This window comes from Mustela erminea, chromosome 19 (genome assembly GCF_009829155.1).
Source record: "Mustela erminea isolate mMusErm1 chromosome 19, mMusErm1.Pri, whole genome shotgun sequence".
Lineage (NCBI taxonomy): Eukaryota > Metazoa > Chordata > Mammalia > Carnivora > Mustelidae > Mustela > Mustela erminea.
The window spans coordinates 8105394-8131554 of record NC_045632.1 but is presented as its reverse complement, the minus strand read 5'-3'; the positions used below and the strand labels follow the sequence as shown (position 1 = coordinate 8131554).

At 41.8% G+C, this 26161-nt stretch overlaps 1 protein-coding gene across 7 annotated transcripts in view; it reads right to left on the bottom strand.

Moving 5' to 3' along the window:
• Positions 1–26161, bottom strand: part of LOC116579133 (zinc finger protein 345-like) — a 70319-nt gene that overhangs the window by 40283 nt on the left and 3875 nt on the right. For 4 of the 7 annotated variants that reach the window (XM_032324105.1, XM_032324106.1, XM_032324107.1 and 1 more), the window contains exon 4: positions 25604–25699. In XM_032324105.1, coding sequence (XP_032179996.1) covers positions 25604–25699 — 96 coding nt within the window. Of the gene's footprint in view, positions 1–429; positions 479–10776; positions 12040–12207; positions 13477–24742; positions 25459–25603; positions 25700–26161 lie in introns of those variants that run through there. The other 3 variants (XR_004281149.1, XM_032324109.1, XM_032324110.1) reach the window with 3 other exon arrangements.

The following is a 26161-nucleotide window of genomic DNA, read 5'->3' as shown; positions in this document are numbered from 1 at the left end:
TTAGCACTTTGTTCTTCATTATTCAATCTCTGATTTTCAGAAGTATCTGATGGGGTCAATCCAATCCCGTTTTGAAAATGGTTCCAATCATTGTTTTCAGCACAGACTAGATAACTTTCCAGATTGTCCAAACTGTCTTTCTGCAAAGAGCTATGTTGGAATACTTGAATGGAGCTTTTGCTGACAGAAACACACTGCTTTGTGGAAGCAGCTGACTTAAAAAGGTAGGTTTTCCACGATGTTTTATATCTTTCACTATTTGGGTCATTTTGAGTCTTATTAGATGCCATTGCCTCAGATGGGCTACGTCCTTCATGGTATCCTTGATGCCCTTCCCTCTCTCTATTACTTTCCCGGTCTGTCATTAGGTATATATTTTCAAGAACACTATTTTTATATCTACCCATTGTCACTTTTTGGAAAGAAGCTTCTATGCTTGGCTTTTGCAGGATGTTCTGGGTGTCATGTGAAGATATGGCTGAAAGATATCAAATAAGAGAAAAGTAAACTCATTGCACTTACTACTTTCAGATGAATATACTGATGACTTGTAACATACAAGTTTCCAGTCAATCAGAGAGTGTCAGAAAGATGGCTGGGAAGGAATCATCAGAATTTCCTTCCTCAATGGACACCCTACCTTGGAACACAACATACTGACCACATACCCTAATAGATAATTCTGTGATACTGTCATGTTCTAGCACAAATCCCTTCCTGCATCTCAAATAATCTGGAAAAGTGCCACATGAGCGTAAAATTAGAAGGATGGTTATTTAAACATAAAACTGAAATGAAACAAATGGAAAAAAATCCAATATACTCAACAGGTAAAGATTGTAAGCTTCTCCTCTATGATCAGAAATGAGGTAATGAAATAACACCACCACTGCCTTTCAACATGGTACTGGACATTCAAGTCAGAACTGGGGTAAAAAAAAAACAACACATAAAAAGAATCCAAACTAAAAAAAGAAAAAGTAAAATTATCTGTGTTCACAGATGACATGATCTATAAAAGACCCTAAAGAATCCTAATTTAATTTTTCTGTGCTTTTTTTTCTATTGTTTGTATTGTTTATTTCTGCTAAACGTTGTCTGCAACACTTTCCATTTTCAAATTTCTTTTATGCAATGCATGGCTGAGTTTTAAAAAAAAAAAAAAGGAGCTGGAAGAATGCTTGGGTGGCTTGGTGGGTTAAGCCTCTGCCTCCAGCTCAGGTCATGATCTTAGGGGCCTGGGATCGAGTCACACATTGGGCTCTCTGCTTGGCAGGGAACCTGCTTCCTCCTCTCCTCTCTCTGCCTGCCTCTCTGCCTACTTGTGATCTCTATCAAATAAATAAATAAAATCTTCTTAAAAAGAGAGAGAGAGCTGGAATAAAAAACTTAACTTTCCACAAAGGAAAAAACTTAAATGAAATGTAGTAGTACAATAAATGACAAAGATAAATCTGAAATAAGTAAAAGGGAGACCAGAATTGTAACAGAACACTGAATGTAATGCCCAGTTCACCCAAAATAATAAAACTGGCTGTGTTTTAACTTGGTCAGCATTTATAAACTACCAAATCAGATAATTTGGGAATAAAAGCAGTAACAACAACAATAGATAATTCCTAAAATTGCACAAGTCACTAAGACTGAATTATCAACCCTCTACCAAATAAATGGGAACTCTTCTTACACCAGAAACAGGAATTTAAGTTATATTTGGAAACAAAACTCTCCGAGCACAGAAAAGCCCAAGACCTAGGAATGTTACAACATTTGAACCAGTCACTGAGTTCCCTAAATCAAATCTTGTACTAGAGGATTCTTCTCTCTTTTGCTCAGATTCATTATTTTCCTTTTTTGTGTCCTTGAGGTCAGAAAGTCCTTCATTTCCTCCAACTTGCTGTTTATTGCACCAATCTTCTTTTCAATCTCATTTATTGCATTGTTAATTTCACTGATTTTTAAAAATTTATCTATTTGAGGGGTGTCTGGGTGGCTCAGTGCATTAAAACCTCTGCCTTCAGCTCAGGTCATGATCCCACAGTCTTGGGATGGAGCCCCACATTGGGCTCTCTGCTCAGCGGGGAGCCTCTTCCTCCTCTCTCTCTCTTCCTGCCTCTCTGCCTACTTGTGATCTCTGTCTGTCAAATGAATGAATAAAGTCTTTAAAAAGATTTATTTATTTGAGATAAAAATAAAGAGAGAGAAAGAGCATGAGTGGGAGCTACAGAGAGAGAGGGAGAATATCAAGTAGACAGCACACTGAATGTTGACACTGACCTGGGGCTGGATCCTACAATCCTGAAATCACTACTTAAGCTTAAACCAAGAATCAGATATAATTGAGATGCCCGTGCGCTCCATCTTTTTTTCCCTTCTAACTCTTGTCTCTGTGGTAAAGTTCTCAGCACTTTTTTCTCAAACCTGTGAGCATCTCTACAATTGTTGCCTTTAATTCTCCATTAGGTATGTTACTGATAACTGCTTCCATTAGATCTCTGGCCATGGCCATATTTTTTTGTTTCTTCTAGGATAAATTCTTCCATCATGGCATTTTGTCTAAGTCTGCCTTCCTTTCTGTGTTAGAAAAGCCAGTGATTTGTCCTGCTACATCCTTCTAGTCAGTGGTCCGCAGAGGCTCTCCTTGCCTTCTTTAGACAGTATTTGCTCCCTGGTCTGAATGTGTCAGTTTTAACTAGGTAAGCTCTGGTCTGCTTGTGAAATGAGACCTGAAATCACCTCCACCAGAACGGAGGTTGTGCAGAACTCTCTGCTCTGCTCAGGAGATGTGGTGTGGACAGGGGCCCACCTTTCTGGGCCTGAGGTTAGCTAGATTGAGAAGGTCAGTCCAACCAGAGCACAGGGGACTGGGGCTTAGGAAGCAAGCCAGACAGCCAATGTCCTCACTGACGAGGACACTGGCACACTGGGACACTGGGACACTGCTCTGAGATTGTGCTACAGGGCAGGAGAGGGAAATGCTGCCATCTAACTCCTGTGTTCTTAGACACATATCCCACTGAATGTTTCCTCACAGGGAAACACTCCTAGACTAGTGAATACTCTTCCCACTGTGTCCCCCAGTCATTCTTCTGATTACTGTTTGCAGGTTGTCTGTACCCAGGTTGCTTGTCTTCCTACTCACCAGGAGTAGCATAGCACCTTTTTGGCTCAATCCCAGCCAAGCCTGCTGACCTTTAAAACTCTCGGCTTTAATACCTGCTAGTTCCAAGAACTCGTGAAATTCAACCCCTCTTGTTTTGCACACCAGGGGCTTTGGAGAAACATTCTCCTTGTGCGTTCCCTCTGTCATGTCACTTTCTCCACAACCAGGGATCCCTGCCTTCCGTAGCACTGTAATTCTTCCCTCCATCAACCATGTTTCCAAACTTCCTGCCATCTATGATGTGGCCTCTTCTTTCCTTTAACTTGGGGAGTCTGATCTGACAGTCTTCATGGCCATTTCTGGAGTACTGAAGATGATTCGGTACTTATCTAGTTGTGTTCCTGAGATGTGATGAGTCTAGTGTCCTCCTATTCCAAGGCCATTTTCCTCTCCTGGAAATCCTTGTCGTTAGAAACCTGTGAAAAGGGGCGCCTGGGTGGTTTAGTGGGGTAAAGCCTCTGCCTTCAGCTCAGGTCATGATCCCAGGGTCCTGGGATTGAACACCAAATCGGGCTCTCTGCTCAGTAGGGAGCTTCCTTCCCTACTGATTAAATAAATAAATAAATAAGATCTTTTAACAAATAAAAAGAAATCTGTGTAAACTAAAAAAATTTGTAAAAATGTTTGTAAAAAAATTTACAACACTGGAGAATACAAACTCAACACATAGAAAATTTGTTGTTTCTACTTAAAAAAGAATTCCAAAAGTTGAGACATAATACATTTAGAGGAACATCCCCAAAATAAAATGCTTATAATTCAAAATAATGATATCAAATCTGGAACAATGAAAACTATGAATAGTGTGCAGGAATTGAAACAAGAAATAAGTGGAAACACATTGATGTTCTTTCACTCAAATACTTAAGACTATTAACCTATCAATAAAACTTCAATTGACCTGCAGATTTAATGTACTCTCTATCAAATTCCCAATGCTATTTTTGCAGAAAGGACAAAATGCACCCTAACTTTACATGGATGTCACAGGATAACACATACCCAGAATAATCTGGAAAATGAACAGCACACATCGTAATTTAAGGCATACTGCAAAGTCACAATTATCAAAATAATATACTACAGACAAAGAAAGCCACAGAATAAGGGAAGAGTGTAGAGCATCTAGACATATATTTCTCCAATGTTACTGTGTATGACAATCAACTGAGGCCTCGTTAAAATTCATATTCTGATTTTCATTTCTGATTAGGGTCTACGTTTCTACATTTCTCACAAGTGTGCAACTAATGCCCATACTTTCAATTCCACAGTTCTAAATTCCATAAATGAATGAATGAATAAAGGATGGATGGATGAAGAAATGAATGAATGAATAAAATAAAAATTAAAAATAAAATAAAATAAAAATCATAGATGGGGCTGCATCAGTGACTCACTTGGGTTAACGTCTATTTTGGCTCAGGTCATGATCTCAGGGTTTTAGGACTGAGCCCTACAGCAGGCTTTGTGCCTCTGTAGAGATACACAAAGGATGGAGAGAAATCGAAGGAGTAGTTAGGTCTAAGGTCATGGCAATGGGAATCTGTCACAAGAAACAACTTGTGTACATACATGTTCCACTGAAAGACAAATCATAGATTTTATGTCAGTACTAGTCATGACAGTCCTGCACAGAGAACCATCTCCCCTCCTATTAACAATAGAATGATGCGACTGGCATCCACACAACGGAACAGGATCGGTCCATTCTAATGAATGATGCACAGTAACATGCAGGAAAACCAACCAATTCACAAAGACAGAGAAAGAAAAAAAAGCCAAATATAAGAGTCTCCATTGCCTGATGGTATTTCTACAAAGTAAAAAAGGGAGCACAGCAATCCTTTGCCTTAGATGCTGAAACAGTGCTGAGCTTAGGAGAAAAGTTACTGAGACCTCAAAAGGAGTTTAGAGGACAATATTGTGTTTCATTACCTCTATGGCTTATACAGATGAAATAAGTCTGTGAAATTCCATCCATGAAGCTCTTCACTTGTGATCTGCACATGTGACTCTACTTTCCTTTTTTTCAAAGATTTTATTTATTTACTTGACAGACCAAGATCACAAGGATGCAGAGAGGCAGGAAGAGAGAGGGGAAGCAGGCTCCCCACCAAGCAGAGAACCCCATGTGGGGCTTGATCCCAGGACCCTGAGATCATGACCTGAGCCGAAGGCAGAGGCTTAACCCACGGAGCCACCCAGGTGCCCCTGTGTCTGTTTTTTAATTTAAGTTTTTAAAAATTTTTTATTTGGGCACCTGGGTGGCTCCGTGGGTTAAGCCTCTGCCGTCAGCCCAGGTCATGGTTTCAGGGTCCTGGGATCAAGCCCAACATTGGGCTCTCTGTTCAGCAGGGAGTGTGCTTCCCTCCCCCACCCCCGCCCCTGCCTCTCTGCCTACTTTTTCTCTCTGTCAAGTAAGTAAATAAAATCATTAATAAAAAAGTAGAAACAAAAGCCTCCTCATCAAAAACCTAGATATAAGTATTAGCAATATACATATACTAGCAAATTGAAATTAAAATAGGAAGGAATTTCACACTGTGACTAGATTTTAAAAGCACGCTTTAGAAAAATGCATGCTTAGGGCACCTGGGTGGTTCAGTGGATTAAGCCGCTACCTTCGGCTCAGGTCATGATCTCAGGGTACTGGGATGGAGCCCCACATCGGGCTCTCTGCTCAGTGGGGAGCCAGATTCCCCCCTTCTCTCTGCCTGCCTTTGCCTACTTGTGATCTGTCACATAAATAAATAAATTCTTTAAAAAAATGCATACTTAACCCTGACAGCATGATGAACACGGCTGGCAGCACAGACACAATTCCTCTGGAAATCGGCCATTTTCCCATGTTCCCCTACAAACCCCCAGCCCCTTCCTGTGAGTGGGCTGTCGGTTTGAAGGCCTCAACCTGCTGAAGCCTCCTTGGCTGGCAAAGCAATGAAGCTACAGCTGCCCTTGATCCCCAGCTCTGTCTGCACGTTCTGATCTGGGTCTGAAACATAGAGGTCAGTTCATACAACAGAATGAATATAAGGAGAGATTTGTTTTCCTCACTCCATTCTCCCTTCTTTGGTTTGTCGAATACTTTAAAAATTTCCTAATTATGAGCGCCTGAAAGACATGAGGCTCAAAGACAGGCAATGAAAGCTTGCATGCCACAGTGACTGAAAAAAAAGAGGGAGGGATTTAGAATTGCAAACAGGAGTCATAAACTTACAGGAGAAAAGATGAAATCTACATCAAATAATGCTTTGCCTCTCCAGGTAGACAACTCTTGAGGATATAAAAAGTTAATCTTTGGTGTCAGCAGTCTTTCTGATCGAGGTCCTCCATCTAATCGATTCTTGGTATGTATCACAGACAGGATAATTTGTACCTATTTCTGCATACTTGGTACTTCTAGCACCTTCGAGCAGCAGGGCAGAGAGGAGAAACCAGAAGAGCCCAAGGGCAGAAGTTGGGGACTCCTTAGCTCCCTAGGTCAGCCATCTTGGAACACAGGTTTTTCTTATCACTACAGGACAATTTTCTTCCTCACTTTACACATATCCTATGGATTTATGAGCAAGCAGCTTTCTTATCATATGTATAGCCTAACTTCCAGAGACCCATTAACTCAGTTTCCTGAGGTCCTAACATCACCCTCCCCTCCACAAAATTGAGGGAGGCTGAGGCAGAAGGAAAAATATGTAAAATTAAATTTCTTCTAAACCTGAAACCAAACCACAAGGAGGTGTGATTGAAGAATACAACAGTCCTCCAGGAAGTTGGCAACTATCTTCATATCCGTAGCTCACTGGAAAGAAAAACAGCTTTTGCTTGACAATAACCAGGTCCCCATTCTCTTTTGAGTCTTCTTTCGCATATGACAGTCCTTCTGAACACCCTGTTTGTCCTCAACTCCCCAGTTCCCAATTATATAATCGGTGACACATCAGGAAAATGAGCAGCTCTTTCTGCCTAGGGGTCCTGTCCTGGTGCTTTAAGAAACCACTGATTTACACCAAAGACATCTCAAGAATTCTTTCTTGGTCATCAGCTCTGGATTCCACCCCACTGTGCCTCACCTATATTCCAAAACCCCGTCAAGTTCCATATTGCTTATTAGTGGATGGACAGAAGTCACGAGAGCCTTTAAGAATGTAGCAACCAGGGATGCTTGGTTGGCTCAGTTGGTTGGACAACTGCCATCCGCTCAGGTCATGATCCCAGAGTTCCGGGATCGAGTCCCACGTCGGGCTCCCAACTTCACGGGGAGTCTGCTTCTCTCTCTGACCTTCTCCTCACTCATGTTCTCTCTCACTGTCTCTCTCTCAAATAAATAAATAAATAAAAATCTTAGGGAAAAAAAAAAAGGTAGCAACCAGCACTTATCAGCACTTACTAGATACTTATCCTAACTATGCAGGCTAAGTCAGTCTTCCGGGCGAAAAGTGTTTTTGTTTCTATGTCTCATCTTTTCACCAAGTAACAATTTTCTGTCCTTAAGTTACTTTTTTGTAGCTCCAAGTTTTCTTTAGATTCCACTTCATTTGCACATAGTATTAGTTTCAGCAGGAGAATTTCTATTCTCCACTTACATACAACATCAATTGGTCATCACGGTGTGCTACTTAACCCACCACCCACTGCATCCACCCCTCCCACCCACTCCCTATCCAACCACCCTTAGGTTGTTCTCGACAGTTAAGAGTCTGTCCTGTGGGGGCACATGGGTGGCTCAGTCACTGAGCATCTGCCTTCAGCTCAGGTCATTATCCCAGGGTCCTGGGATCAAGATCTACATTGGGCTCCCTGCTCAGTGGGAAGCCTACTGCTCCCTCTCCCCCTGCTTGTGTTTCCTGTCCAATAAAATCTTTTTACGGTTTTATTTATTTATCTGACCGAGAGACATCACAAGTAGGCAGGGAGAAGGAAAAAGCGAAATACTTATTGAATATGGTGCTTTCAGTTTGCGGTGTAGAGAAATATGGCATCTGACTGGGAAGATCTCATGGAAAATAACATAGCATGTGATAAAACCAAAGAAATTTGTTATTTCAATTGTATCATAACCTCATTTTGGTGAGGACTAGTTCTCTTTTGGTTGTAAGTTACAGACTCTGAGAGGGTGTGTGGTTGTGCTTCTGTTTGTGTACCTAAAGTTGTTTTGTGGCCAGCAATGGAAATCATTGCTTCTGATTTCCAACTTGCAGTACTTGGGCTGGGCTGTTTTCAGGCAGATATGCTCACTGCCTCTCACTGCTGAACTGATTCTCTAACAAATCTGTGCCATGTAAGGAGGCAGAGCCTAGAACTATACTTACTACCATGCTGAGGAAAGGGCAGGAATGTACCGCACATCAGTGAATCAGCTTCCCTGAAGGATCTACATAGGAAACAAGGGCTTGAAAGCAACCACAGCACATGCCTTGCTGATCTGGCCTATTCCACTCTCCAAAAGGCTTCATCATCTCAAACATCTATTCTACCGTGTGACATCTTAAGATGTCACACGGTAGAATGCCCACATGACTGCATCATCTAACACCCTCCTCCATCCCTTTTCATGCATCTAGGCAGGGGCAGTACAGTCATCACTGACATCCAACAGCATTAATCCTCAGGAAGACACAGGAGGTCGATCAAATCATAAGGATGAAGCAGGACCTCCCCACTCCTGAAAAACCCACATTTGCCATTTCCTTTCCCCATTACATGTATTCATTAGATAAATGATTGAATACATTACATGTATTTATCAGCAAGAGCTGCCTGTGCCTTTGCAGTGACTAAAGGGAGCCACCTCTGGCTCTCTCCCCACACAGGAAAGAGTTCCTCACATTTCCTTTCAATAGGTCTTGTCTTTCTCTCAAAGGACGGTGCCTTCCTCAAATTTTACTTAGATTCACATCCCACATCATTCATGTTGGAATTAATACCCATCTGCTTTCCATCTGTCTAATCTCAATGAAGCATTTTCTGAGGGCACTCTCTCCATAGCACAGGCAAGAAAGAATGGTTATGGTGCCTATGTAGCTGGAAATAAAAATGAGGGCAAATACAACTGGAGATCGGGAAATAACTTCTACATCTAGGGAGTCACTAGGGAAGCTCAGGACAATTCTCCTGTACACGCTAATTCTTCATCTTATATTTTCTGTCTCTTCCCTGGGCTACCACATGATTCCTATTGGGATAGATTTCTGTTTCTTGTGGGGTATCTATGACACACATAACATGGTCATATGCACATGTGTACCTCATAGACACATCAAAATACCACTCAGTGTAGCTCATGGGGCACATGTTTCATTTGGGGCCATGGTGCTGTGCTACAGAGTCCCAAGTCTAAGTCCAGAATATGCCATCCTGACTATAACAGATTTAGGGAAGTCCTGGGGTAGGGGGAGTGTTCTCTATGGGTTATGGGAGGGAAGGCATTGCAAGAAATAGAGATGGGGATGCCTGGCTGGTTCAGTGGGTTAAAGCCTCTGCCTGCAGCTCAAGTCATGATTCCAGGGTCCTGGAATGGAGCCCTGCATCAGGCTCTCTGCTCAGGGGGGAGCCTGCTTCCCTTCCTCTCTCTGCCTCCCTCTCTGCCTAGGTGTGATCTGTCGGCAAAATGAGTAAATAAAATTTTAGAATTTTTAAAAAAGAAAAAATAAGGAAAGAGAGATGTTGGCTCACAAGGATGGAGTGTAGATCTCATATGAGATGTTCCACTAACTTGACACTCTGCAGCATGCTGACTGGGCAATGTCAGTGCAAGGCCCCTGCGAAACTGCTAGCTACACAAAATCAATGCCAAGTAGCATCATGGAGTACATGAGCAAAGACACCAAAAATACCTACCTCTATGCTACATGCCTCAGTTAATACACCCACAGTACTATCATCGTATTCACAAAGAGGAGAGAATCATAGCACAGACTAGGGGAAACAGTCACATATCCCTTAAACCTTCAGAGCACTGGGAAAATGGATTCCTAAGTAAATTGTTTTACTCCAGTACCAAACAGGTGATTGATTCCATCATTTACCTGCAACCTTCAAAGAGAGAGATTAACACTGTAGGTAGGATAACACCTCATTCATGACAAACCCATACCAATACATGAAAAACCACTAGGTTTTATTAATGAAAATATATTAAGTTCACACGTACAATACGTTATGCATTTCAAATACAGTCTATCATCACTGTTCGAAATACAGAACAAATGTGTGCAAAACCATTCAAGTGTTGTCGGAAGGATGGGGAGTACCTATTTCCCAAAATTTCAGGACTGAGGTACATTCCTAAGAAATGTGTATGTTCAGTGGTATGACACTGTAGGGAAGAGTTAGCTACCCTCCTTCAGTCATCTGTCAGGATTTCCTCATTTAACCACATCAAGTCATACTTTCTAATGATTGTGCCTACAAAGATGCACTGGTAGCGTACTGACTGCCACCTTCTTTTTCTTAAATAACAATTAGTAAAACCTTCTATTTCTAATATTGAGGAAGTTCTTTACTTTAAAACATGAAGCAGTATGTGTTCTGAACACCTATTTCAATGTAACATACATCAATGTTGTAACCATAAACATCTCCACGGTGATTTTCCTCGTATGTTATATATTATACAATCCTACATCTTCCATGGAAAATTAGGCATGTGTGCATCCCACTTAATGTACCAGGGCATCTAGTGTCTTTGATGGAGCAAAAATCAGCCACGCGGTCTTCCAGATTCAGTAGGGATAAAGGGATTCTTGGTAGAGATTTCAGAGTAAAATAAAACTGTCACAAATCTCAAATAAGGTCAATGTAAAAAATGTTAAAAAAATATATTGAAATTAAGCATACATAAAACCCTATCTACTATATCTGTTGAAACAGAATAGTATATACCTTTTCTAAGTGTTTGATTTTTCCTTGTAATAACTATTTTCAGAGTAATGTCTGAATTGAGTTCCTTCATTCCTTACATTTATTGGCATTTGAATTCAATTAGAAAGTCATCTAAGTATTTATGTCTTCAAATTTACTTTATTTAATGTTCTCTCCGGTGTTTGCTCCAGTGTGTATAGAAATGAAGGTCTTTCCACATTCATTAGTTCCAAGGGTTTGAATCTAGTAAGCATTTTGTGATATTGAGTAAATACTAAATTCCAGAAAAGGCGTGTCTTATCCACTTTCTTTACATTTTACAGTTCTTCTGCTACATGGTAACTATGACTTGAAGTACGTTGGGAGTTCTAGTGAGAGGTCGGACACATTCTGTGTGTCCAGTTACTCTCCTATATAAAATTTCTGACATGAAGTAAATGAAGAAAAGGCCATAGATGTTTTCACAATCACATTATGTCTGTAGACTACTCTCCACTTATGAATTTGGCGATGTCGAGTAAGGTTTGAGGGCCACATAAAGGTCTTGCCACATTCTTCACATTCATAAGGTTTCTCTCCAGTATGAATTCGGTGATGTGCAGTAAGTCTTGAGCTGTCATGAAAGGCCTTGCCACATTTGTTACATTGGTAAGGCTTCTCTCCAGTGTGAATTCGATGATGTTTAGTAAGGGATGTGACCCACATAAAGGCCTTTCCACAGTCGTTACATTTGTAACGTTTTTCTCCAGTGTGAATTCGGTGATGTTTCATAATATCTGAGGGCATCTTAAAGGCCTTGCCACACTGTTTACATTTGTAAGGTCTCTCTCCAGTATGAGCTCGGTGATGTCGAAGCAGCCCTGAGCTCTGCCTAAAGGCCTTGTCACATTCTTGACATTGGTAAGGCTTCTCTCCAGTATGAATTCTGTAATGTTGGGTAAGCACTGAGCTCTGGTTAAAGGTCTTGCCACATTCATGACACTGGTAAGGTTTCTGTCCCGTATGAAGCCTGTGATGTTGAGTAAGGCCTGCAGGGCGCATAAAGGCCTTGCCACATTCTTCACATTGGTAAGGTTTCTCTCCAGCATGAACTCGGTGATGTTGAGTAAGCTCTGAAGTACACATAAAGGCCTTGCCACATTCCTGACATTTGTAAGATTTCTTTCCAGTATGAATTCTGCGATGTTGGCTAAGGCCTGCGCTCTGGTGAAAGGCCTTGCCACATTCTTGACATTTGTAAGGTTTCTCTCCAGTATGAACTCGGTGATGTCGAGTAACATCTGAATGCGACTTAAAGGCCTTGCCACATACGTGACATTGGTAAGGTTTCTCTCCAGTATGAGTTTGGTGACTTCCAGGAAGGGTGGAGGACAATGTAGATGCTTTCACACCTTTTGCCCATTTGTACGGTTTCCCTCCAGTGTGGACTGGCTTATGTCCCTTTACTGATGAAGGGTCCTTAAAAGGTTTACTACATTCCTTGCATTTACATATTTTGCATATTTTCTCTCCAGTATGCATTTGTGGGAACTGAGATAATGTCGAGTGGCAGTCAAAGGATTTACAACATTCCTTAAAAATACAAGTTTCCTCACCCCTAGGAATTGTGTTGTTTCTATTTGATCTCGATGACTGACTAAACATGATCCCTGGTTTATTAGATATGAATGGGCTTTTTCCCTCATAAATTCTCTGATGATCACCAACACTGGAGGACTGGTTATGAGCTTTCCCACATTCATTATCCTTGTGAGGACTGTCTCCTGAAGGGAGTATACTGAGGTTAGAGCTTGGATGAAAGCCTTCCCCACATTTATCACATTCATAATGGTTCTCTGCAAACCTAGTCCTGACCCATCTGTGAGCATGGGAGCCCTGGTTCAATGTTTTCTCAGATTCAGTGCACTGAGCAATTCTATCTCCCCTGAGAAGCCTCCGGTCATTCTGGAGGGCCGACTCTTCGGTGAAGCCCCTGTAGAATGGCTCCCACTGAGCACTTTGTTTTTCATTTCTAAATCTCTGATTTAAGGTCAGGTCAGTCCTATCTTCCAAATGGCTCAAATCATTATTCTCAGCGTGGACTCGGTTACTTTCCAGATGTGCCAAATGGTCTGTCCACAAATCGCTATGATGGAATATCTGATCGGAGCTTGTGCTGACAGAAGCATATTGCTCTGCAAAAACAGTTGACTTCAAAAGGGAGGATTTCCACAGATGTTTACATCCTTCACCATTTGGGGCAGTGAGATTCTCATGAAAGGCAGTTGACTTGGTTTGGATTTGTCTTCTCTGAAATCCTTGATACCCATCACTCTCCCCATCATTGTCCCAGTCTCTATGTAAGTGTAAAATCTCAACAGCACTATGTTTGTATCTGGGAATTGATCCGTTCTGGAAAGAACCTTGTATGCTCTGCTTTAGCAGGAAACTCTGGGTGTCATGTGAAGATACAGCTGAAAGATACCAAATAAAAGTAAAACCATTGCACTTACTACATTCAGAATAATATACTGATGACTTTTAATACAGAAGCATCAAGTCAATCAGACAATGTCAGAAAGATGACTGAGAAGGAGTCATCAGGACTTCATTTCTCCATGGACACACAACATGGCACACAATGTACTAGGTAGAGTCTTTTTTTTTTTTTAAGATTTTATTTATTTAACAGAGATAGATGACAAGTAGGCACAGAGAGAGAGAGGAGGAAGCAGGCTCCCCGCCGAGCAGAGAGCCCGATGCGGGACTCGATCCCAGAACTGAGATCATGACCTGAGCCGAACGCAGAGGCCCAACCCACTGAGCCACCCAGGCACCCTAGGTAGAGTCTAATAGAGAATACTGCGGTATGGTCATGGTGTAGCACCAATCAAGTTCCTGTACCTCTAACAATCAGGAAAAGGGTCACATGAGCTCAAAATTAGCAGAACGGTGGATACTGAAACAGAAAACTGAAATGAACCAACTAGAGTACGGAAAAATAGAAACTATCAACCACAGGAAGAATTGTTTGTCAGAAAAGATCAACACTGACAGCCCATGAACTAAATATAGAATAAAGAAAAGTGCGACTAAAATGAGAGGTAAAAAGGCAAAAGGAGAGCATAACTGACTGTAGGAATCAAATTAAGAGGCAACAGTGGATAATCAGGGACTACAAACTCACACCAAAAGATGAGTATGAATGTCAAAAAAAAAAAAAAAGTATGAACAATTTAGACTTAAGCATTCATAAAAACAAATAAAAAAAAAACCAAACTGATCTACAACCACAAACCAGAGTGAGAAAGGAATAAAAGATAAAATCCAACAAGCAAAAATTGTGTGCCAGATTAATTCACTGGATATTCAGACACTGAAGGAGAAGGACTGCAAATCTCAAACATTTCTAAGGCATGAATTATCAGAGAAACTAGCAGAACACTCTCTCTGTGGCACCAGCATTACCAGCTCATGCAAGCCAGACAAAGACACTACAAACAACAAAGTTTACAAACTACTGCCTGTGACCAATATTCACTCGAAGCTCACAATAAATAGCAATCTGAATCAACAGCACATTTTCCCTTTTTACAAGATCATCAAGTGGGAATTGGACCTGGAATGAGGAGCGCTCCAACATACAGAAAACCATAAATTTGGGGCGCCTGGGTGGCTCAGTGGATTAAGCCACTGCCTTCGGCTCAGGTCATGATCTCAGTGTCCTGGGATCGAGCCCCGCATCGGGCTCTTTGCTCAGCGGGAGCCTGCTTCTCTCTCTCTGCCTGACTCTCTGCCTACTTGTGATTTCTCTCTCTGTCAAATAAATAAATAAATAAAATCTTAAAAAAAAAAAAAAAAAAAGAAAACCATAAATTCAAGACTCCACATTAACAGAACCAAGGACAAAAATGACATGATCATTTTAAGGGAGAAGGAATACAAATAAGGCAGACAGTATTGGACAGCATGTCATGCTAAAAACACTCAAGGTAGAGAATGAAGGAAACCCTAACCTAATGAATGCCACAGATGTATGAAAAGCTGAAACCTATTTAGTAGGGAGAGTCTGCAAGCTTCTCCTCTATGATGAGCAGGTAATGAATTGACCCCACCACTGCCTTTGAGTTCTCTATTGAGAACAATTATGCAACCATAAATCTAGTAAAGGAATCTAAACTAAACAAGAAACAGTAAAACTATCTCTGTTCACACATGACATGATTACAGAAATCCCTAAAAATCACCTTAATTCTTTTACTGTTTCTGGTCATTATTTGTTTATTTCTGCCAGTTTCCTGAGTACACTTTGTTTTTCATTTTTGTTGTTATACAATAGAGGTAACAAAAATGTTGGAACAAGCAACTTAATTTCCACCCAACTAAAAAAGGAAACAATTAGATGAAAGTTAGTAGAGAGGAATGCCTGGGTGGCTCAATGGGTTAAGACTCTGCCTTCAGCTCAGGTCATGATCCCTGGGTCCTAGGATCGAGTCCCACATTGGGCTCTCTACTCAGAAGGGAGCATGCTTCGCCCTCTCTCTCTGCCTGCCTCTCTGCCTACTTATGATCCCTCTGTCAGATAAATAAAATTATTTTTTAAAAGAAACTTAGTATAGGAATAAAAATTACAAAGAAAAATCTGAAATAGCACATTAATACTAACAGAGGTAATTAATACTAACAAGTAATGCCCATTTTATCAAAAATAAAAGTGGTAAAACACTAAATCCCACAAACTACTATATGATTTAACAGATAAAGGGGCGCCTCTGCCTTCAGCTCAGGTCAAGTATCCCATGGTCATGGGATGGAGTCCCCATATGGGGCTCCAGACCTGCTCAGGCTCCAAGATCAACAGGAAACCTGTTTCTCCCTCTCCTGTTCCCCGAACCTATGTTCCCTCTCCTGCTGTGTTTCTCTGTCAAATAAACAAAATCTTTTTTTTTTCTCTTAAAGATTTTATTTATTTATTTAACAGACAGAGATCACAAGTAGGCAGTGAGGCAGGCAGAGAGAGATAGAGAGGGAGGGAAGCATGCTCCCTGCTGAGGAGAGAGCCCAAAGCAGGACTTGACCCCAGGACCCAGGGATCATGACCTGAGCTGAAGGCAGATGCTTTAACCTACTGAGCCACCCAGGCACCCAAAATAAACAAAATCATAAAAAACAAAAATGAAAACAAATAGGGTAATTTAGAACAAAAGAAAGATAATGCCTAAAAACAGACAAGTAATTAAGAATGAACTGCTAACCTTGAACCAAAGAATTTGGAAATCACCTTAGACCAGTAAGAAGCATGAGGGTTGAATTTCGAAGAAATACTCTCCCAGCACAGGAAAGCCCTAGACCTGGGAATCTTCCTACTTTCAATGGTGTCAATGAGCTCCCTAAATAAATTTGTGTTAGGGGAACCTGGGTGGCTCAATGGGTTAAGCCTCTGACTTTTGGCTCATCTCATGATCCCAAGGTCCTGGGATTGAGCCCTGCATAGAGCTCTCTGCTCTGCAGGGATCCTGCTTTCCCGGAAACCTCTCTCTCTGCCTGCCTCTCTGCCTGCTTGTGATCACTGCCTGTCAAATAAATAAAATCTTTAAAAAAAAAATCCCTTGTTGCATGATTCTTTTCCCTCCTTTGGTTCCAATTCAGTATTTCCCTTCATTTTGCCTTTTATGTGACAAAGTCATTCTTCTGTTTCTTCCAGCCTTCTCTTAACATCAGCCTTCCAGCCTTCTCTTAATAACCTATTTCTAATCTGGCTTATTGCATTGTTCACCTATGTTTGATTTTTCAAAAGACATCTACTGGGGGATGGGGGTGATAGGAGTTTGGGTGGAAGCTAGAGAGATGAAATCACATGTATGCATCACACTGAGTGCAGAGGCAGACTTGAGCCTGGATTCCAGGACCCTGAGATCAAGATACAAGCAGAAACCAAGAGCCTGGGGCTTAACAGAGTAAGCCACCCAGACAACCAACTTTTTTTCAACCTTTTTTTTTTTTTAAACTCTTATCCCTGTAGTAAAGTTCTCACTATTCTTTTCTCAACTCCTTGAGTACTGTTAGGATTGCTGCCTTAAATTCGCCATCAAGCTCCTAACTACTGTTTCCATTGCTTCTCTGGCCCTGGCCTTACCTGCTGGTTTTGTTTGGGATAAATTCTTTCATCATGGCTTTTGTCTAATTCTCTAACTTCCTCTGTCCATTAGAAAACTCAACAATGTCTCGTTCTGTATCCTTCAGGCCAGTGGTCTGCAGGAGCTCTCCTTGCCTGCTATGGGAGGTGTTTTGTCCCTGGCCTCAATGTGGCCAGTTTGAACTAGGTGAGCTCTGCTCTGATTGTCAAAGGAGACCTGACATCAACTCCACCAGGACTGCAGCCCTGCAGAATCCCTGGCTCAGGATCTGGGCAGGGGCTGACCTTGCTGAGCCTGAGACAAGCCTCACTGAGAAGGGCAGTCCCCTCAGATCACAGGGGGTGGGGCCTGGTGCAAGCAAGGCAGACAGCCAGTGTCCTGAGCGGGGCTCTGCTTTATGCTACAGGACGGGAGAGGGAAATGGTGTCATCCAACTCCAGTGTTCTGGGAGCCACATGTCACTGAAAGTTTCCTCTCAGGAATGTGCTCCTAGACTACTGAATACTCTCCCCACTGTGCGCCCCAGGTGTTCTCCAGATGGCTGTTTCCATGCTGTGAGCCCCCAGGCTGTTTGCCAGCCTTCTCTGCAGGAGCACCCCAGTGCCATCCTAGTTCTATCCCATCCAAACCTGCTGCCCATTAAACCAGGCTTTAAGATAGAGTATTATGCCTCCATCAGAAAAGATGAATACCCAACTTTTGTAGCAACATGGACAGGACTGGAAGAGATTATGCTGAGTGAAATAAGTCAAGCAGAGAGAGTCAATTATCATATGGTTTCACTTATTTGTGGAGCATAACAAATAGCATGGAGGACATGGGGACTTAGAGTGGAGAAGGGTGTTGGGGGAAATTGGAAGGGGAGGTGAACCATGAGAGACTATGGACTCTGAAAAACAATCTGAGGGTTTTGAAGGGACGGGGGGTGGGAGGTTGGGGTACCAGGTGGTGGGTATTATAGAGGGCACGGATTGCATGGAGCACGGGGTGTGGTGCAAAAATAATGAATACTGTTATGCTGGAAATAAAAAAATAAATAAATAAATAAATAAATAAATAAATAAATAAATAAATAAAAAACCAGGCTTTAAGATGTGCTGGTTCCAAGAACTCATGAAATTCAGCCCTTCTCCCTCTCCAAGCCAATGGCTTTGTAGAACCTCCTTAGGCATCCCCAGAGTGTTCCGCTGTCATGACACTTACTGCAGAGCCGGGGCTCCCTTCCAGCCACAGTGCTATACTCCTCTCCTCCCTAAACCATGTCTCCACATTATCTGCCATCTTCCATGTGGCCTCTTCTCCCTGTTCACTTGGCAGTCTGTCCTGTCACTCCTCAGCCCAATGTCTGGGGCATTCAGGAGGACCTGACAGTTGCCTAGTGGTGCTCATGACAGGACGAATGAGTCTAGGATCCTCCTGCTCCACGGCCGTTGCTTCCCGTGGTGAATCCTTATTGTTTTAATCCTCTAACAACTCATGTGGATTTTAGAAAGTTAGTACACAAACCAAAACATAAAAATTAGTTTTGTTTCTACACAACGAAGACCAATTCCCAAAACAGGATCATACATTAAGAGCAACAAACCACCCAACCCAAATTCACCACGGCCACCATATTCATGGAAACAACTCCCTCCTTGACAACAAATGCAGGTGCAATCTGCTTCCGGTTGCAACGTTGGATTTTGTAGCTTGGACCCCACTGCATCCGTGGCCTTTTTCAATTCCAAGTTTTCCCTGCATTTGTACTAGTACCCATGTCTTCAGGCTATAGGATCACTTGTTTCAACTTAGGCTTCCTCCTGAAAACTGACTTTGTGTAAAATGAGTTCAGTTATTAAAGTTGGTTGCACTTTCTGGTCTTCCCAAAAGAATCCACTTACACAGAAAAGCCTTCCTGACACGTGTGGCCATTATTACACACTCTTTAATGGTGAGACATGAGAGATAAGACACTGTAGGGAAATAGACTTAAGAAGCTCTCACAGAAATGACTGTTCTTCCATGTACCCCCTGAGCTGCTCAGCCTGTGAGGACCACAGGCTCTTCTTCATCTACCAATTTACTTCTTCACACTGCTGGGCAGACACTTGTCTTTCCCCTGCTCTCTCCCTTCTACCACTATGCACCTTTATCTCCACTGTGGTACAGGTCAGTTTGCTTTCCTAGGATTTTTTCCTACTACTAATACTTAGGATTAGCTTATTCTGCACAGTTGGTTTACTTTGTTTGCCTGCACCTTCTTAAGACACTACTTTAACCTATAAAGGCATATGCTTCTTGGTATCTATCTTGCTTTCTTTTAAATGTTCCATTAGTTCAGGTGTAAAACATGGGGACTGGACCACTCTATAGGTTCTATTCTGCTCACTACCAAGTAGCTACCATCTGGCACCATAAAATGTTGTCATTATACCACTGAACGAGTTCCCTATACTCTGTTATCCCCATGACTCATTATAACACAACTGGAAGCATGTGCTTCCCGTTCCCATTTCCTCATGCTGCCCATCATCCTTCTCCATTCCACACTGGTTACAGTCAGGGTACTCTCTATATTTATGGGTCTGTTTCTGCTTGTTTCATTGTGTCTTGTCATGTGTGACAACATGGTTTGAACCACAGAGTATTGTGCGATGTCAAGTAACTCAAAGACAAATATCATGTATAATCAAAACAACAACGTAAGTGAACAAACAAGAAACACACCCATGAATATATATTTTGTTTTGAATAAAATCCATGGATAATCCCAAGAGTATGAAAAGCCCAACATGACACACATTCTAAACTGTGACCAGGTGGCCTGTAACCATTTCCCAATCTGGGCAGACGACAGGAGGTTCCCAGGTCAAAGTCTAAGCATCTTATGACTCATGACACAGCAAACATCATAAACGTCTTCATCACATGAATTCCACTGGCCAGCTGTGCACCCACAACTGATACCGCGAGATGCTGCACATGCGGTGGGTTTGAATCACTTCTGTGGGATTCTGAGCACAGGAAACCCTAGTATCATCAAGGAACATCCAATGTATCTACCTGGTCCTTTCTCACAGAAAGAAACATCTGTTTTCCTGTACAATAAACAAACTCATCTGTCCTCTACCCAAGAGCCAGATGCGTTCACTATATTCCCAAGCTTTTTTATACACAAACATGTGGAATGACAAGTATTACTAAAACATCAACCAAGGAAATGCTCACGCAGATCATGACATCACCACATGACTTCAAGGAATAGTGACAAGACTGTATGAGGCACATATATGAATGTATGATTCAGGGCAGGTATCCACAACAGCAACCAATACATTTTCCTTCATGATATTTTGCTGCTCACCTGGCAGTGATATACAGTCCCATGAAGGGTAGGTCACAAAGTCAACGGACCTGGAAGGTTTGACTTTAAGATGCTTTCAACCATCGGCCATAGGGCCACTTGTGAAGGTCTGGAAGACCCCGAAGATGAACACTGTGCCACCATAAACACATCCCTGGCCACTCTGTCAACCTAACAAAGAAGTGTGCATCCAGTGTCATGGCAGAAATCTTTCACCCAAAAGCTGTCAGTGTGGGTCAGACTCCATTACAGACAATGTACAATGAGTTGGCTATGCTCCCGTTTGGCAATAAAAGCTGTAGAACTTATCCTATCTCCAGTGAAGTAAAGAGCGACAGTGGTACAACATCTATCAGGTTGCCACGACTGCATGGACAGCCTGCACCACAAAGATTATGGCAACTTCCCAGCTCCTGGAGGCTTGTCTGCTGTGGGAAAAGAGGAATAATCATTGATCTGAGCACAGAGGCCCATGGAAGATCTCTGACATCACAACTGGCATTGGGTGTGTGGTCCTGGGAGACTGCTAACACCTCTAGAGGAGGAAGACACAGAGATAAAACAACAGAAAAGTCTGATACAAGATCATGGCCATGGGAATCTATATCAAGACATGACTTGTGTAGGGAAGCCTGGGTGGCTCAGTCAGTTAAGCTTCTGCCTAAAAACTGGGTCCTGATGCAGGGTCTTGGGAAAGAGCCCTACCTGGGGCTCCCCGCTCAGTGGGGATTCTGCTGGTCTGCCTCTGGCCCTCCCCTAATTTGTATTTATTCTCTCCCTCTCTCAAATAAAGAAAATTTAAAATGATTTGTGTAAGCAAATAAAAAGAAAGCATAATACAAATTTTCAGAATACATTTCATTTTATTAGCCAAGTGGGGAAATAAAAATAGAAAACCTCAATCACAAAAGAAACCACAGAGTATGTTAATTTCTAATACGTATCTGGCTAAAATTTTAAACATAATGATGTGTTCAGAGAAACACAAGGGATTCTATTTCTGTGGTATGGTTTAAAAAATTTTTCCTAAGATCAAGAGAAATTAGAAAAATATATTTACTAGTATCTGAAACATTCCTTTGCACAGTGCATACAATGTCTGTCTCACGGTTACTGATGCTGTATTTCCTATTAATGTATTCAATGTTCTAGAGTTTATGGGTTAGCGATAATACTATTGTCCTCTCACTCAAAGAAATCATGTAGATAAAGGAAGGTATAGGGAACCTCTCACTACTGGTCGAGTCAGGGTTTGAATCTGGGTGCCTACATAGGAACAGGAAGCACACAGTACATATGCCCTTCTAGAAGGTGACCCATGTTTGGATTGTTCCTTTTCTCTTTGACACTCAATGGTTCACCCAGCGGTCCTCACACAGAACAGCTTCCATGAAGGAACACTTCAAAGTGAACATTCCAGCCCACACCACACATAGGTAGCCTGAGTGGTTTCCTGGTTGAATACTCAGACGTAGACACAAAGGTCAGGCATCCGAGGTACAACATAGGAAAGGCCCAACACACACCCGTCCACTTTCATGCCTGGAGAACCAAGACTACACACCTGTGTATCTCACTACATTACACATGGGCTACTACCTTTCCTGAAGAACCCAACTATGAATGTGTCCCAAGATACAGGTTCTCAAGGTCTAGTCCCTACACAGCCACCTGAGATGGGGTAAGAAAGGAAAGGTTGGGGGCTGCCCCAGAGCTACTGACATGGTAATGTAAGCCTGGGCACAGCGATCCAAGATTTACAAGTGCTCCTGGTGATTCTGACCCAGGACAATTTGCACAACATCTGCAGGAACCTAGTCACAGGTCAATCCTGAGTTATCCCCACAGAAGGCACTCTCAGAAACCCTCTGTACTTGTGGTCATGTTACTGTCTGGACACACATACACCACATGCACAACACACAACATACACAACACACATTTCCTTTATTCATTACTAAATCTGACTCCTTTTCACATGCCTTACACAGGAAAACAGAGAGGGAATCAGGGCACCTGTAGAGGCAGTGTGGAGGCTACTCAGGTGAACACCTGCTCAAACAAGGAGAGACAACAGAGCTGAAGGCAAAGAGAGAGGTAGGGTCACTCGTTGTACAGTAGTGACTCTTCCTGAAACTGGGAAAGAACAGGAATGCAGACTTGACAAATGCCCGGGTCAAGTGTGACAGAACCCAGGAATTGCTATTATTAGTGTTCTCCTGAAGAAAACAAGTCTATAATCCTGGGCCCTTAGACTGTTTTTTTTTTTTTTTAAATTCCCAAATACCACTCCAAGATCACAACACATTCAAAGAAAAAGAAAAATATGTTCCAATCAGAGGAACAAAACAAATCTCCAAAACTGGCCCTAAATTAATAAAGACCCATACATTGCAAAAAAGAAAACCAAACCAAACCAAAACCAGACCAAACCAAAAACAAAACAACAACAACAACAAAGCACAAGCACTTCAAATTATAATGATAAAAATCTGAGTGGAGGAAAAAGAGAAGACTACAGGTAACTAAACTTTTATCTGGAAAACGAAGCATGACCAAAATGTAAACCCAGAGAGACAAAAAGTAAAACATCCAGGAATCAGAAACGGAGTCCCAGAGTACAATTACTGAATTTAAAAATAAACTAAGGGATCAGCAACAGACTTGATGAAGCAGAGAAAGAATCAGAACTCTTAAAGACAATTTTTCTAAATTCTCTACTGAGGGGACCAAAAAAATAGGTGGAAAAGGATGGAGTCTGAGGAACTCGTGGGATACCAACAAAGTGGTCCAATATGCTCATTAAGGGGACCCCATAAGAAGATGAGGGTGACCTCTGTGGACACAAGAGACAATTCAAGCTTGCTAAAAATTCTTTTTTTTTTTTCAAGATTTTATTTATTTATTTGACAGAGAGATCATGAGTAGGCAGAGAGGCAGGCAGAGAGAGAGGGAGGAGGAAGCAGGCTCCCTGCCGAGCAGAGAGCCCAATGTGGGGCTTGATCCCAGGACCCTGACCATGACCTGAGCTGAAGGCAGAGGCTTTAACCCACTGAGCCACCCAGACGCCCCCGCCTTTTTTTTTTTAAAGATTTCAAGCTTGCTAAAAACTCTAAGTAGCATAAATGTCAAGACATGAACCAGTGGGCGCCTGGGTGGCTCAGTGGGTTAAGCCGCTGCCTTCGGCTCAGGTCATGATCTCAGGGTCCTGGGATCGAGTCCCGCATCGGGCTCTCTGCTCAGCGGGGAGCCTGCTTCCTCCTCTCTCTCTCTGCCTGCCTCTCTGCCTACTTGTGATCTCTCTCTGTCAAATAAATAAATAAAATCTTTAAAAAAAAAAAAAAAAAAAAAGACATGAACCAGTGACAGATTGTAATTAACCCATCAAACACCACAGATGGAAAGAGACTTTTGAAACAGAATGGCAAATGCACTTCACCTTGTGCAAGAGCTCCTAGGAAGAACAGTAGTGGGATCCCAGCAGTCCCAACAAGAATGGGGCCAGCATAACGTACTCAGCTACTGAAAGATTGAAAAATATCACCAACAATACTTTACTGGGCACTCTTTTCCACAGATGTAGAAATGAGGACATTCCCAAGTAAAGACCCTTCTTTCTACGTTTACCAGTAGACCTGTACTACAAGAACCATTAAAGGAACGCTCTCTCAATGAAATAAAAGGATTCTACCCAGAAACTGAACCAGATGGGATCCTAAAGTTCTCCGCTAAGTATAAGTATTTACACAGTTAAACAAACCTGTAGTGCTAGAATTACCCAGGTCACATTTATTTCTGCCACAGAATTTTGTTTTTTAAAAAGTATAAAAATCATTCATATAGGTCATAAACTACACAACATAAATGTTAGAATTTGTGACATCAGTTAACAAAGTGGGTGCAGGGGTGGAGACAGGAAGAAGTGTTTTGTGTGCAATTCACAGTATTGAGATTCAAAAGCTTTGTTTTACCTCTAAGTTGTTTTAAGGAATCTCTAAGGTAACCACAATGAAAATACTCACAGAAGACACAAAAGTTAATGAGGAAGGTACCAAGGCACACCATAATGTAATATAATTAAAGATAAAATAAATCTTTCTTATTTCCTACCAAAACATGATACACAGGTGTAAGGTGTTTCAAAGTAACTTTCAATTCCAGAAACTCTTTTCTCTCATGCCGAAAGAAAACAATTCACCCACAAATACATGATGAAATTAATTCTGTGTTGATGTCAACTCACCTAGACATAGTATACATAGTATAACACTCACTCACCACTCCCCAGGGAGAGAAATTAACAGTAAGAATCAGAGCATGTATGAATGATACACAAACACAATCAAATACACGTAATTATATTGGCAAAAGCATAAAATTTATCCTTTTTTGACTTACATAGTAAGTGAGACTTTCTTAAAGGTTCCAAGCTCTGAGTTCTAAATATGCTAGTCCCCCCAATAACATTATTTATGTGAGAAGGCTAGGAAACAGAGACCTTGAATTATTTCACCATTGAGGAATGAACAGAAAGGGGAAATAGAACTGCACATTGTCTCATTTTAGGGAGGTGGTTTGTTATCTGATGCAGTTACTAAATGTCAATTTTGTAAGAATAAGATTAAAGCCTCCCTAACATTAGAAAGCATAAACCAGAAAACGTTAGAAATCTTGTGTCTCTACTGCTCTGGGAATTTCTGCACCAAAACCCAGTGTGCATACAACTACCCTAACCTACTTGTCTCATGATGAAAACCAGAACTAACAAAGGCCAAAACATACAGGTCCTCAGAAATAGGATGACTTCCCCAGGGCCCTCAAAGCAATGGAGAAGCTCTCAGACTGAGGGGGCCTTCCCCCCTCCAAGAAGAGTCTCCTGGTCCTCCCTGTGGATGTGGCAGACCATCACTGGAACTGAAGGAGAATCCCTAGAGGACACAAGACCTTGATAATGTGGGAGAGTAGATGTCCCTCTGGGAGCATGAGAGAAATAAAACCGGGCATGTCTCCAACTGATTTTCATTCAAGGACAGCTAGTGGAACCACAGCTTAAGGTCTATGTTCCTCCTTCAGACTTGGACCTCCCCTCTGTCATCTGCCTCATTCATTCCCACCTACCTGGATGGAAGCCTATGGTCTCCTTTCTCTTCATATCCCAGAGCTGCTTCTCTTGCTCCAAAAAAGTGATCAGGTCTGGCTTTGACACAGTGAGACCTGTTTAGGAGGAAAAAGGAAAATGAGTATCGCCAGAGATTCTAACTTTCCATCAGGATTGTGTTCAGCGCAGAAGAGAGGATACTGTACAATTCTAGAAAATAGTTTCCAAAAGCTGTTGCCCAACAGTCCCTTTAGAACACACTGGAGGCATTTCCAATGTTCACATCCTGACCTCCACTTCCAAGCAATAGACATAGTAAGAAGGGGAAATTTCAGTTTAACATGTGAGCAGCACCATTCTTTGCCACTAAATGTTTAGAATTGAAACTCTTATACAGAAGTGGGGTATTACCTTGAGAAGCTAAAGATGAAAAGGACACATGATGATGACTTTTCTCTACATGTACAAATCCCTCCTTCCTCCCCTCTCTGTCTGGATCTGAATTCCAGTTATTCAAACAGGAATTGTCCAAAAGACAATCTTCACAGAAAGGAGAAAACTCAGAGTGTGGTTCGGGG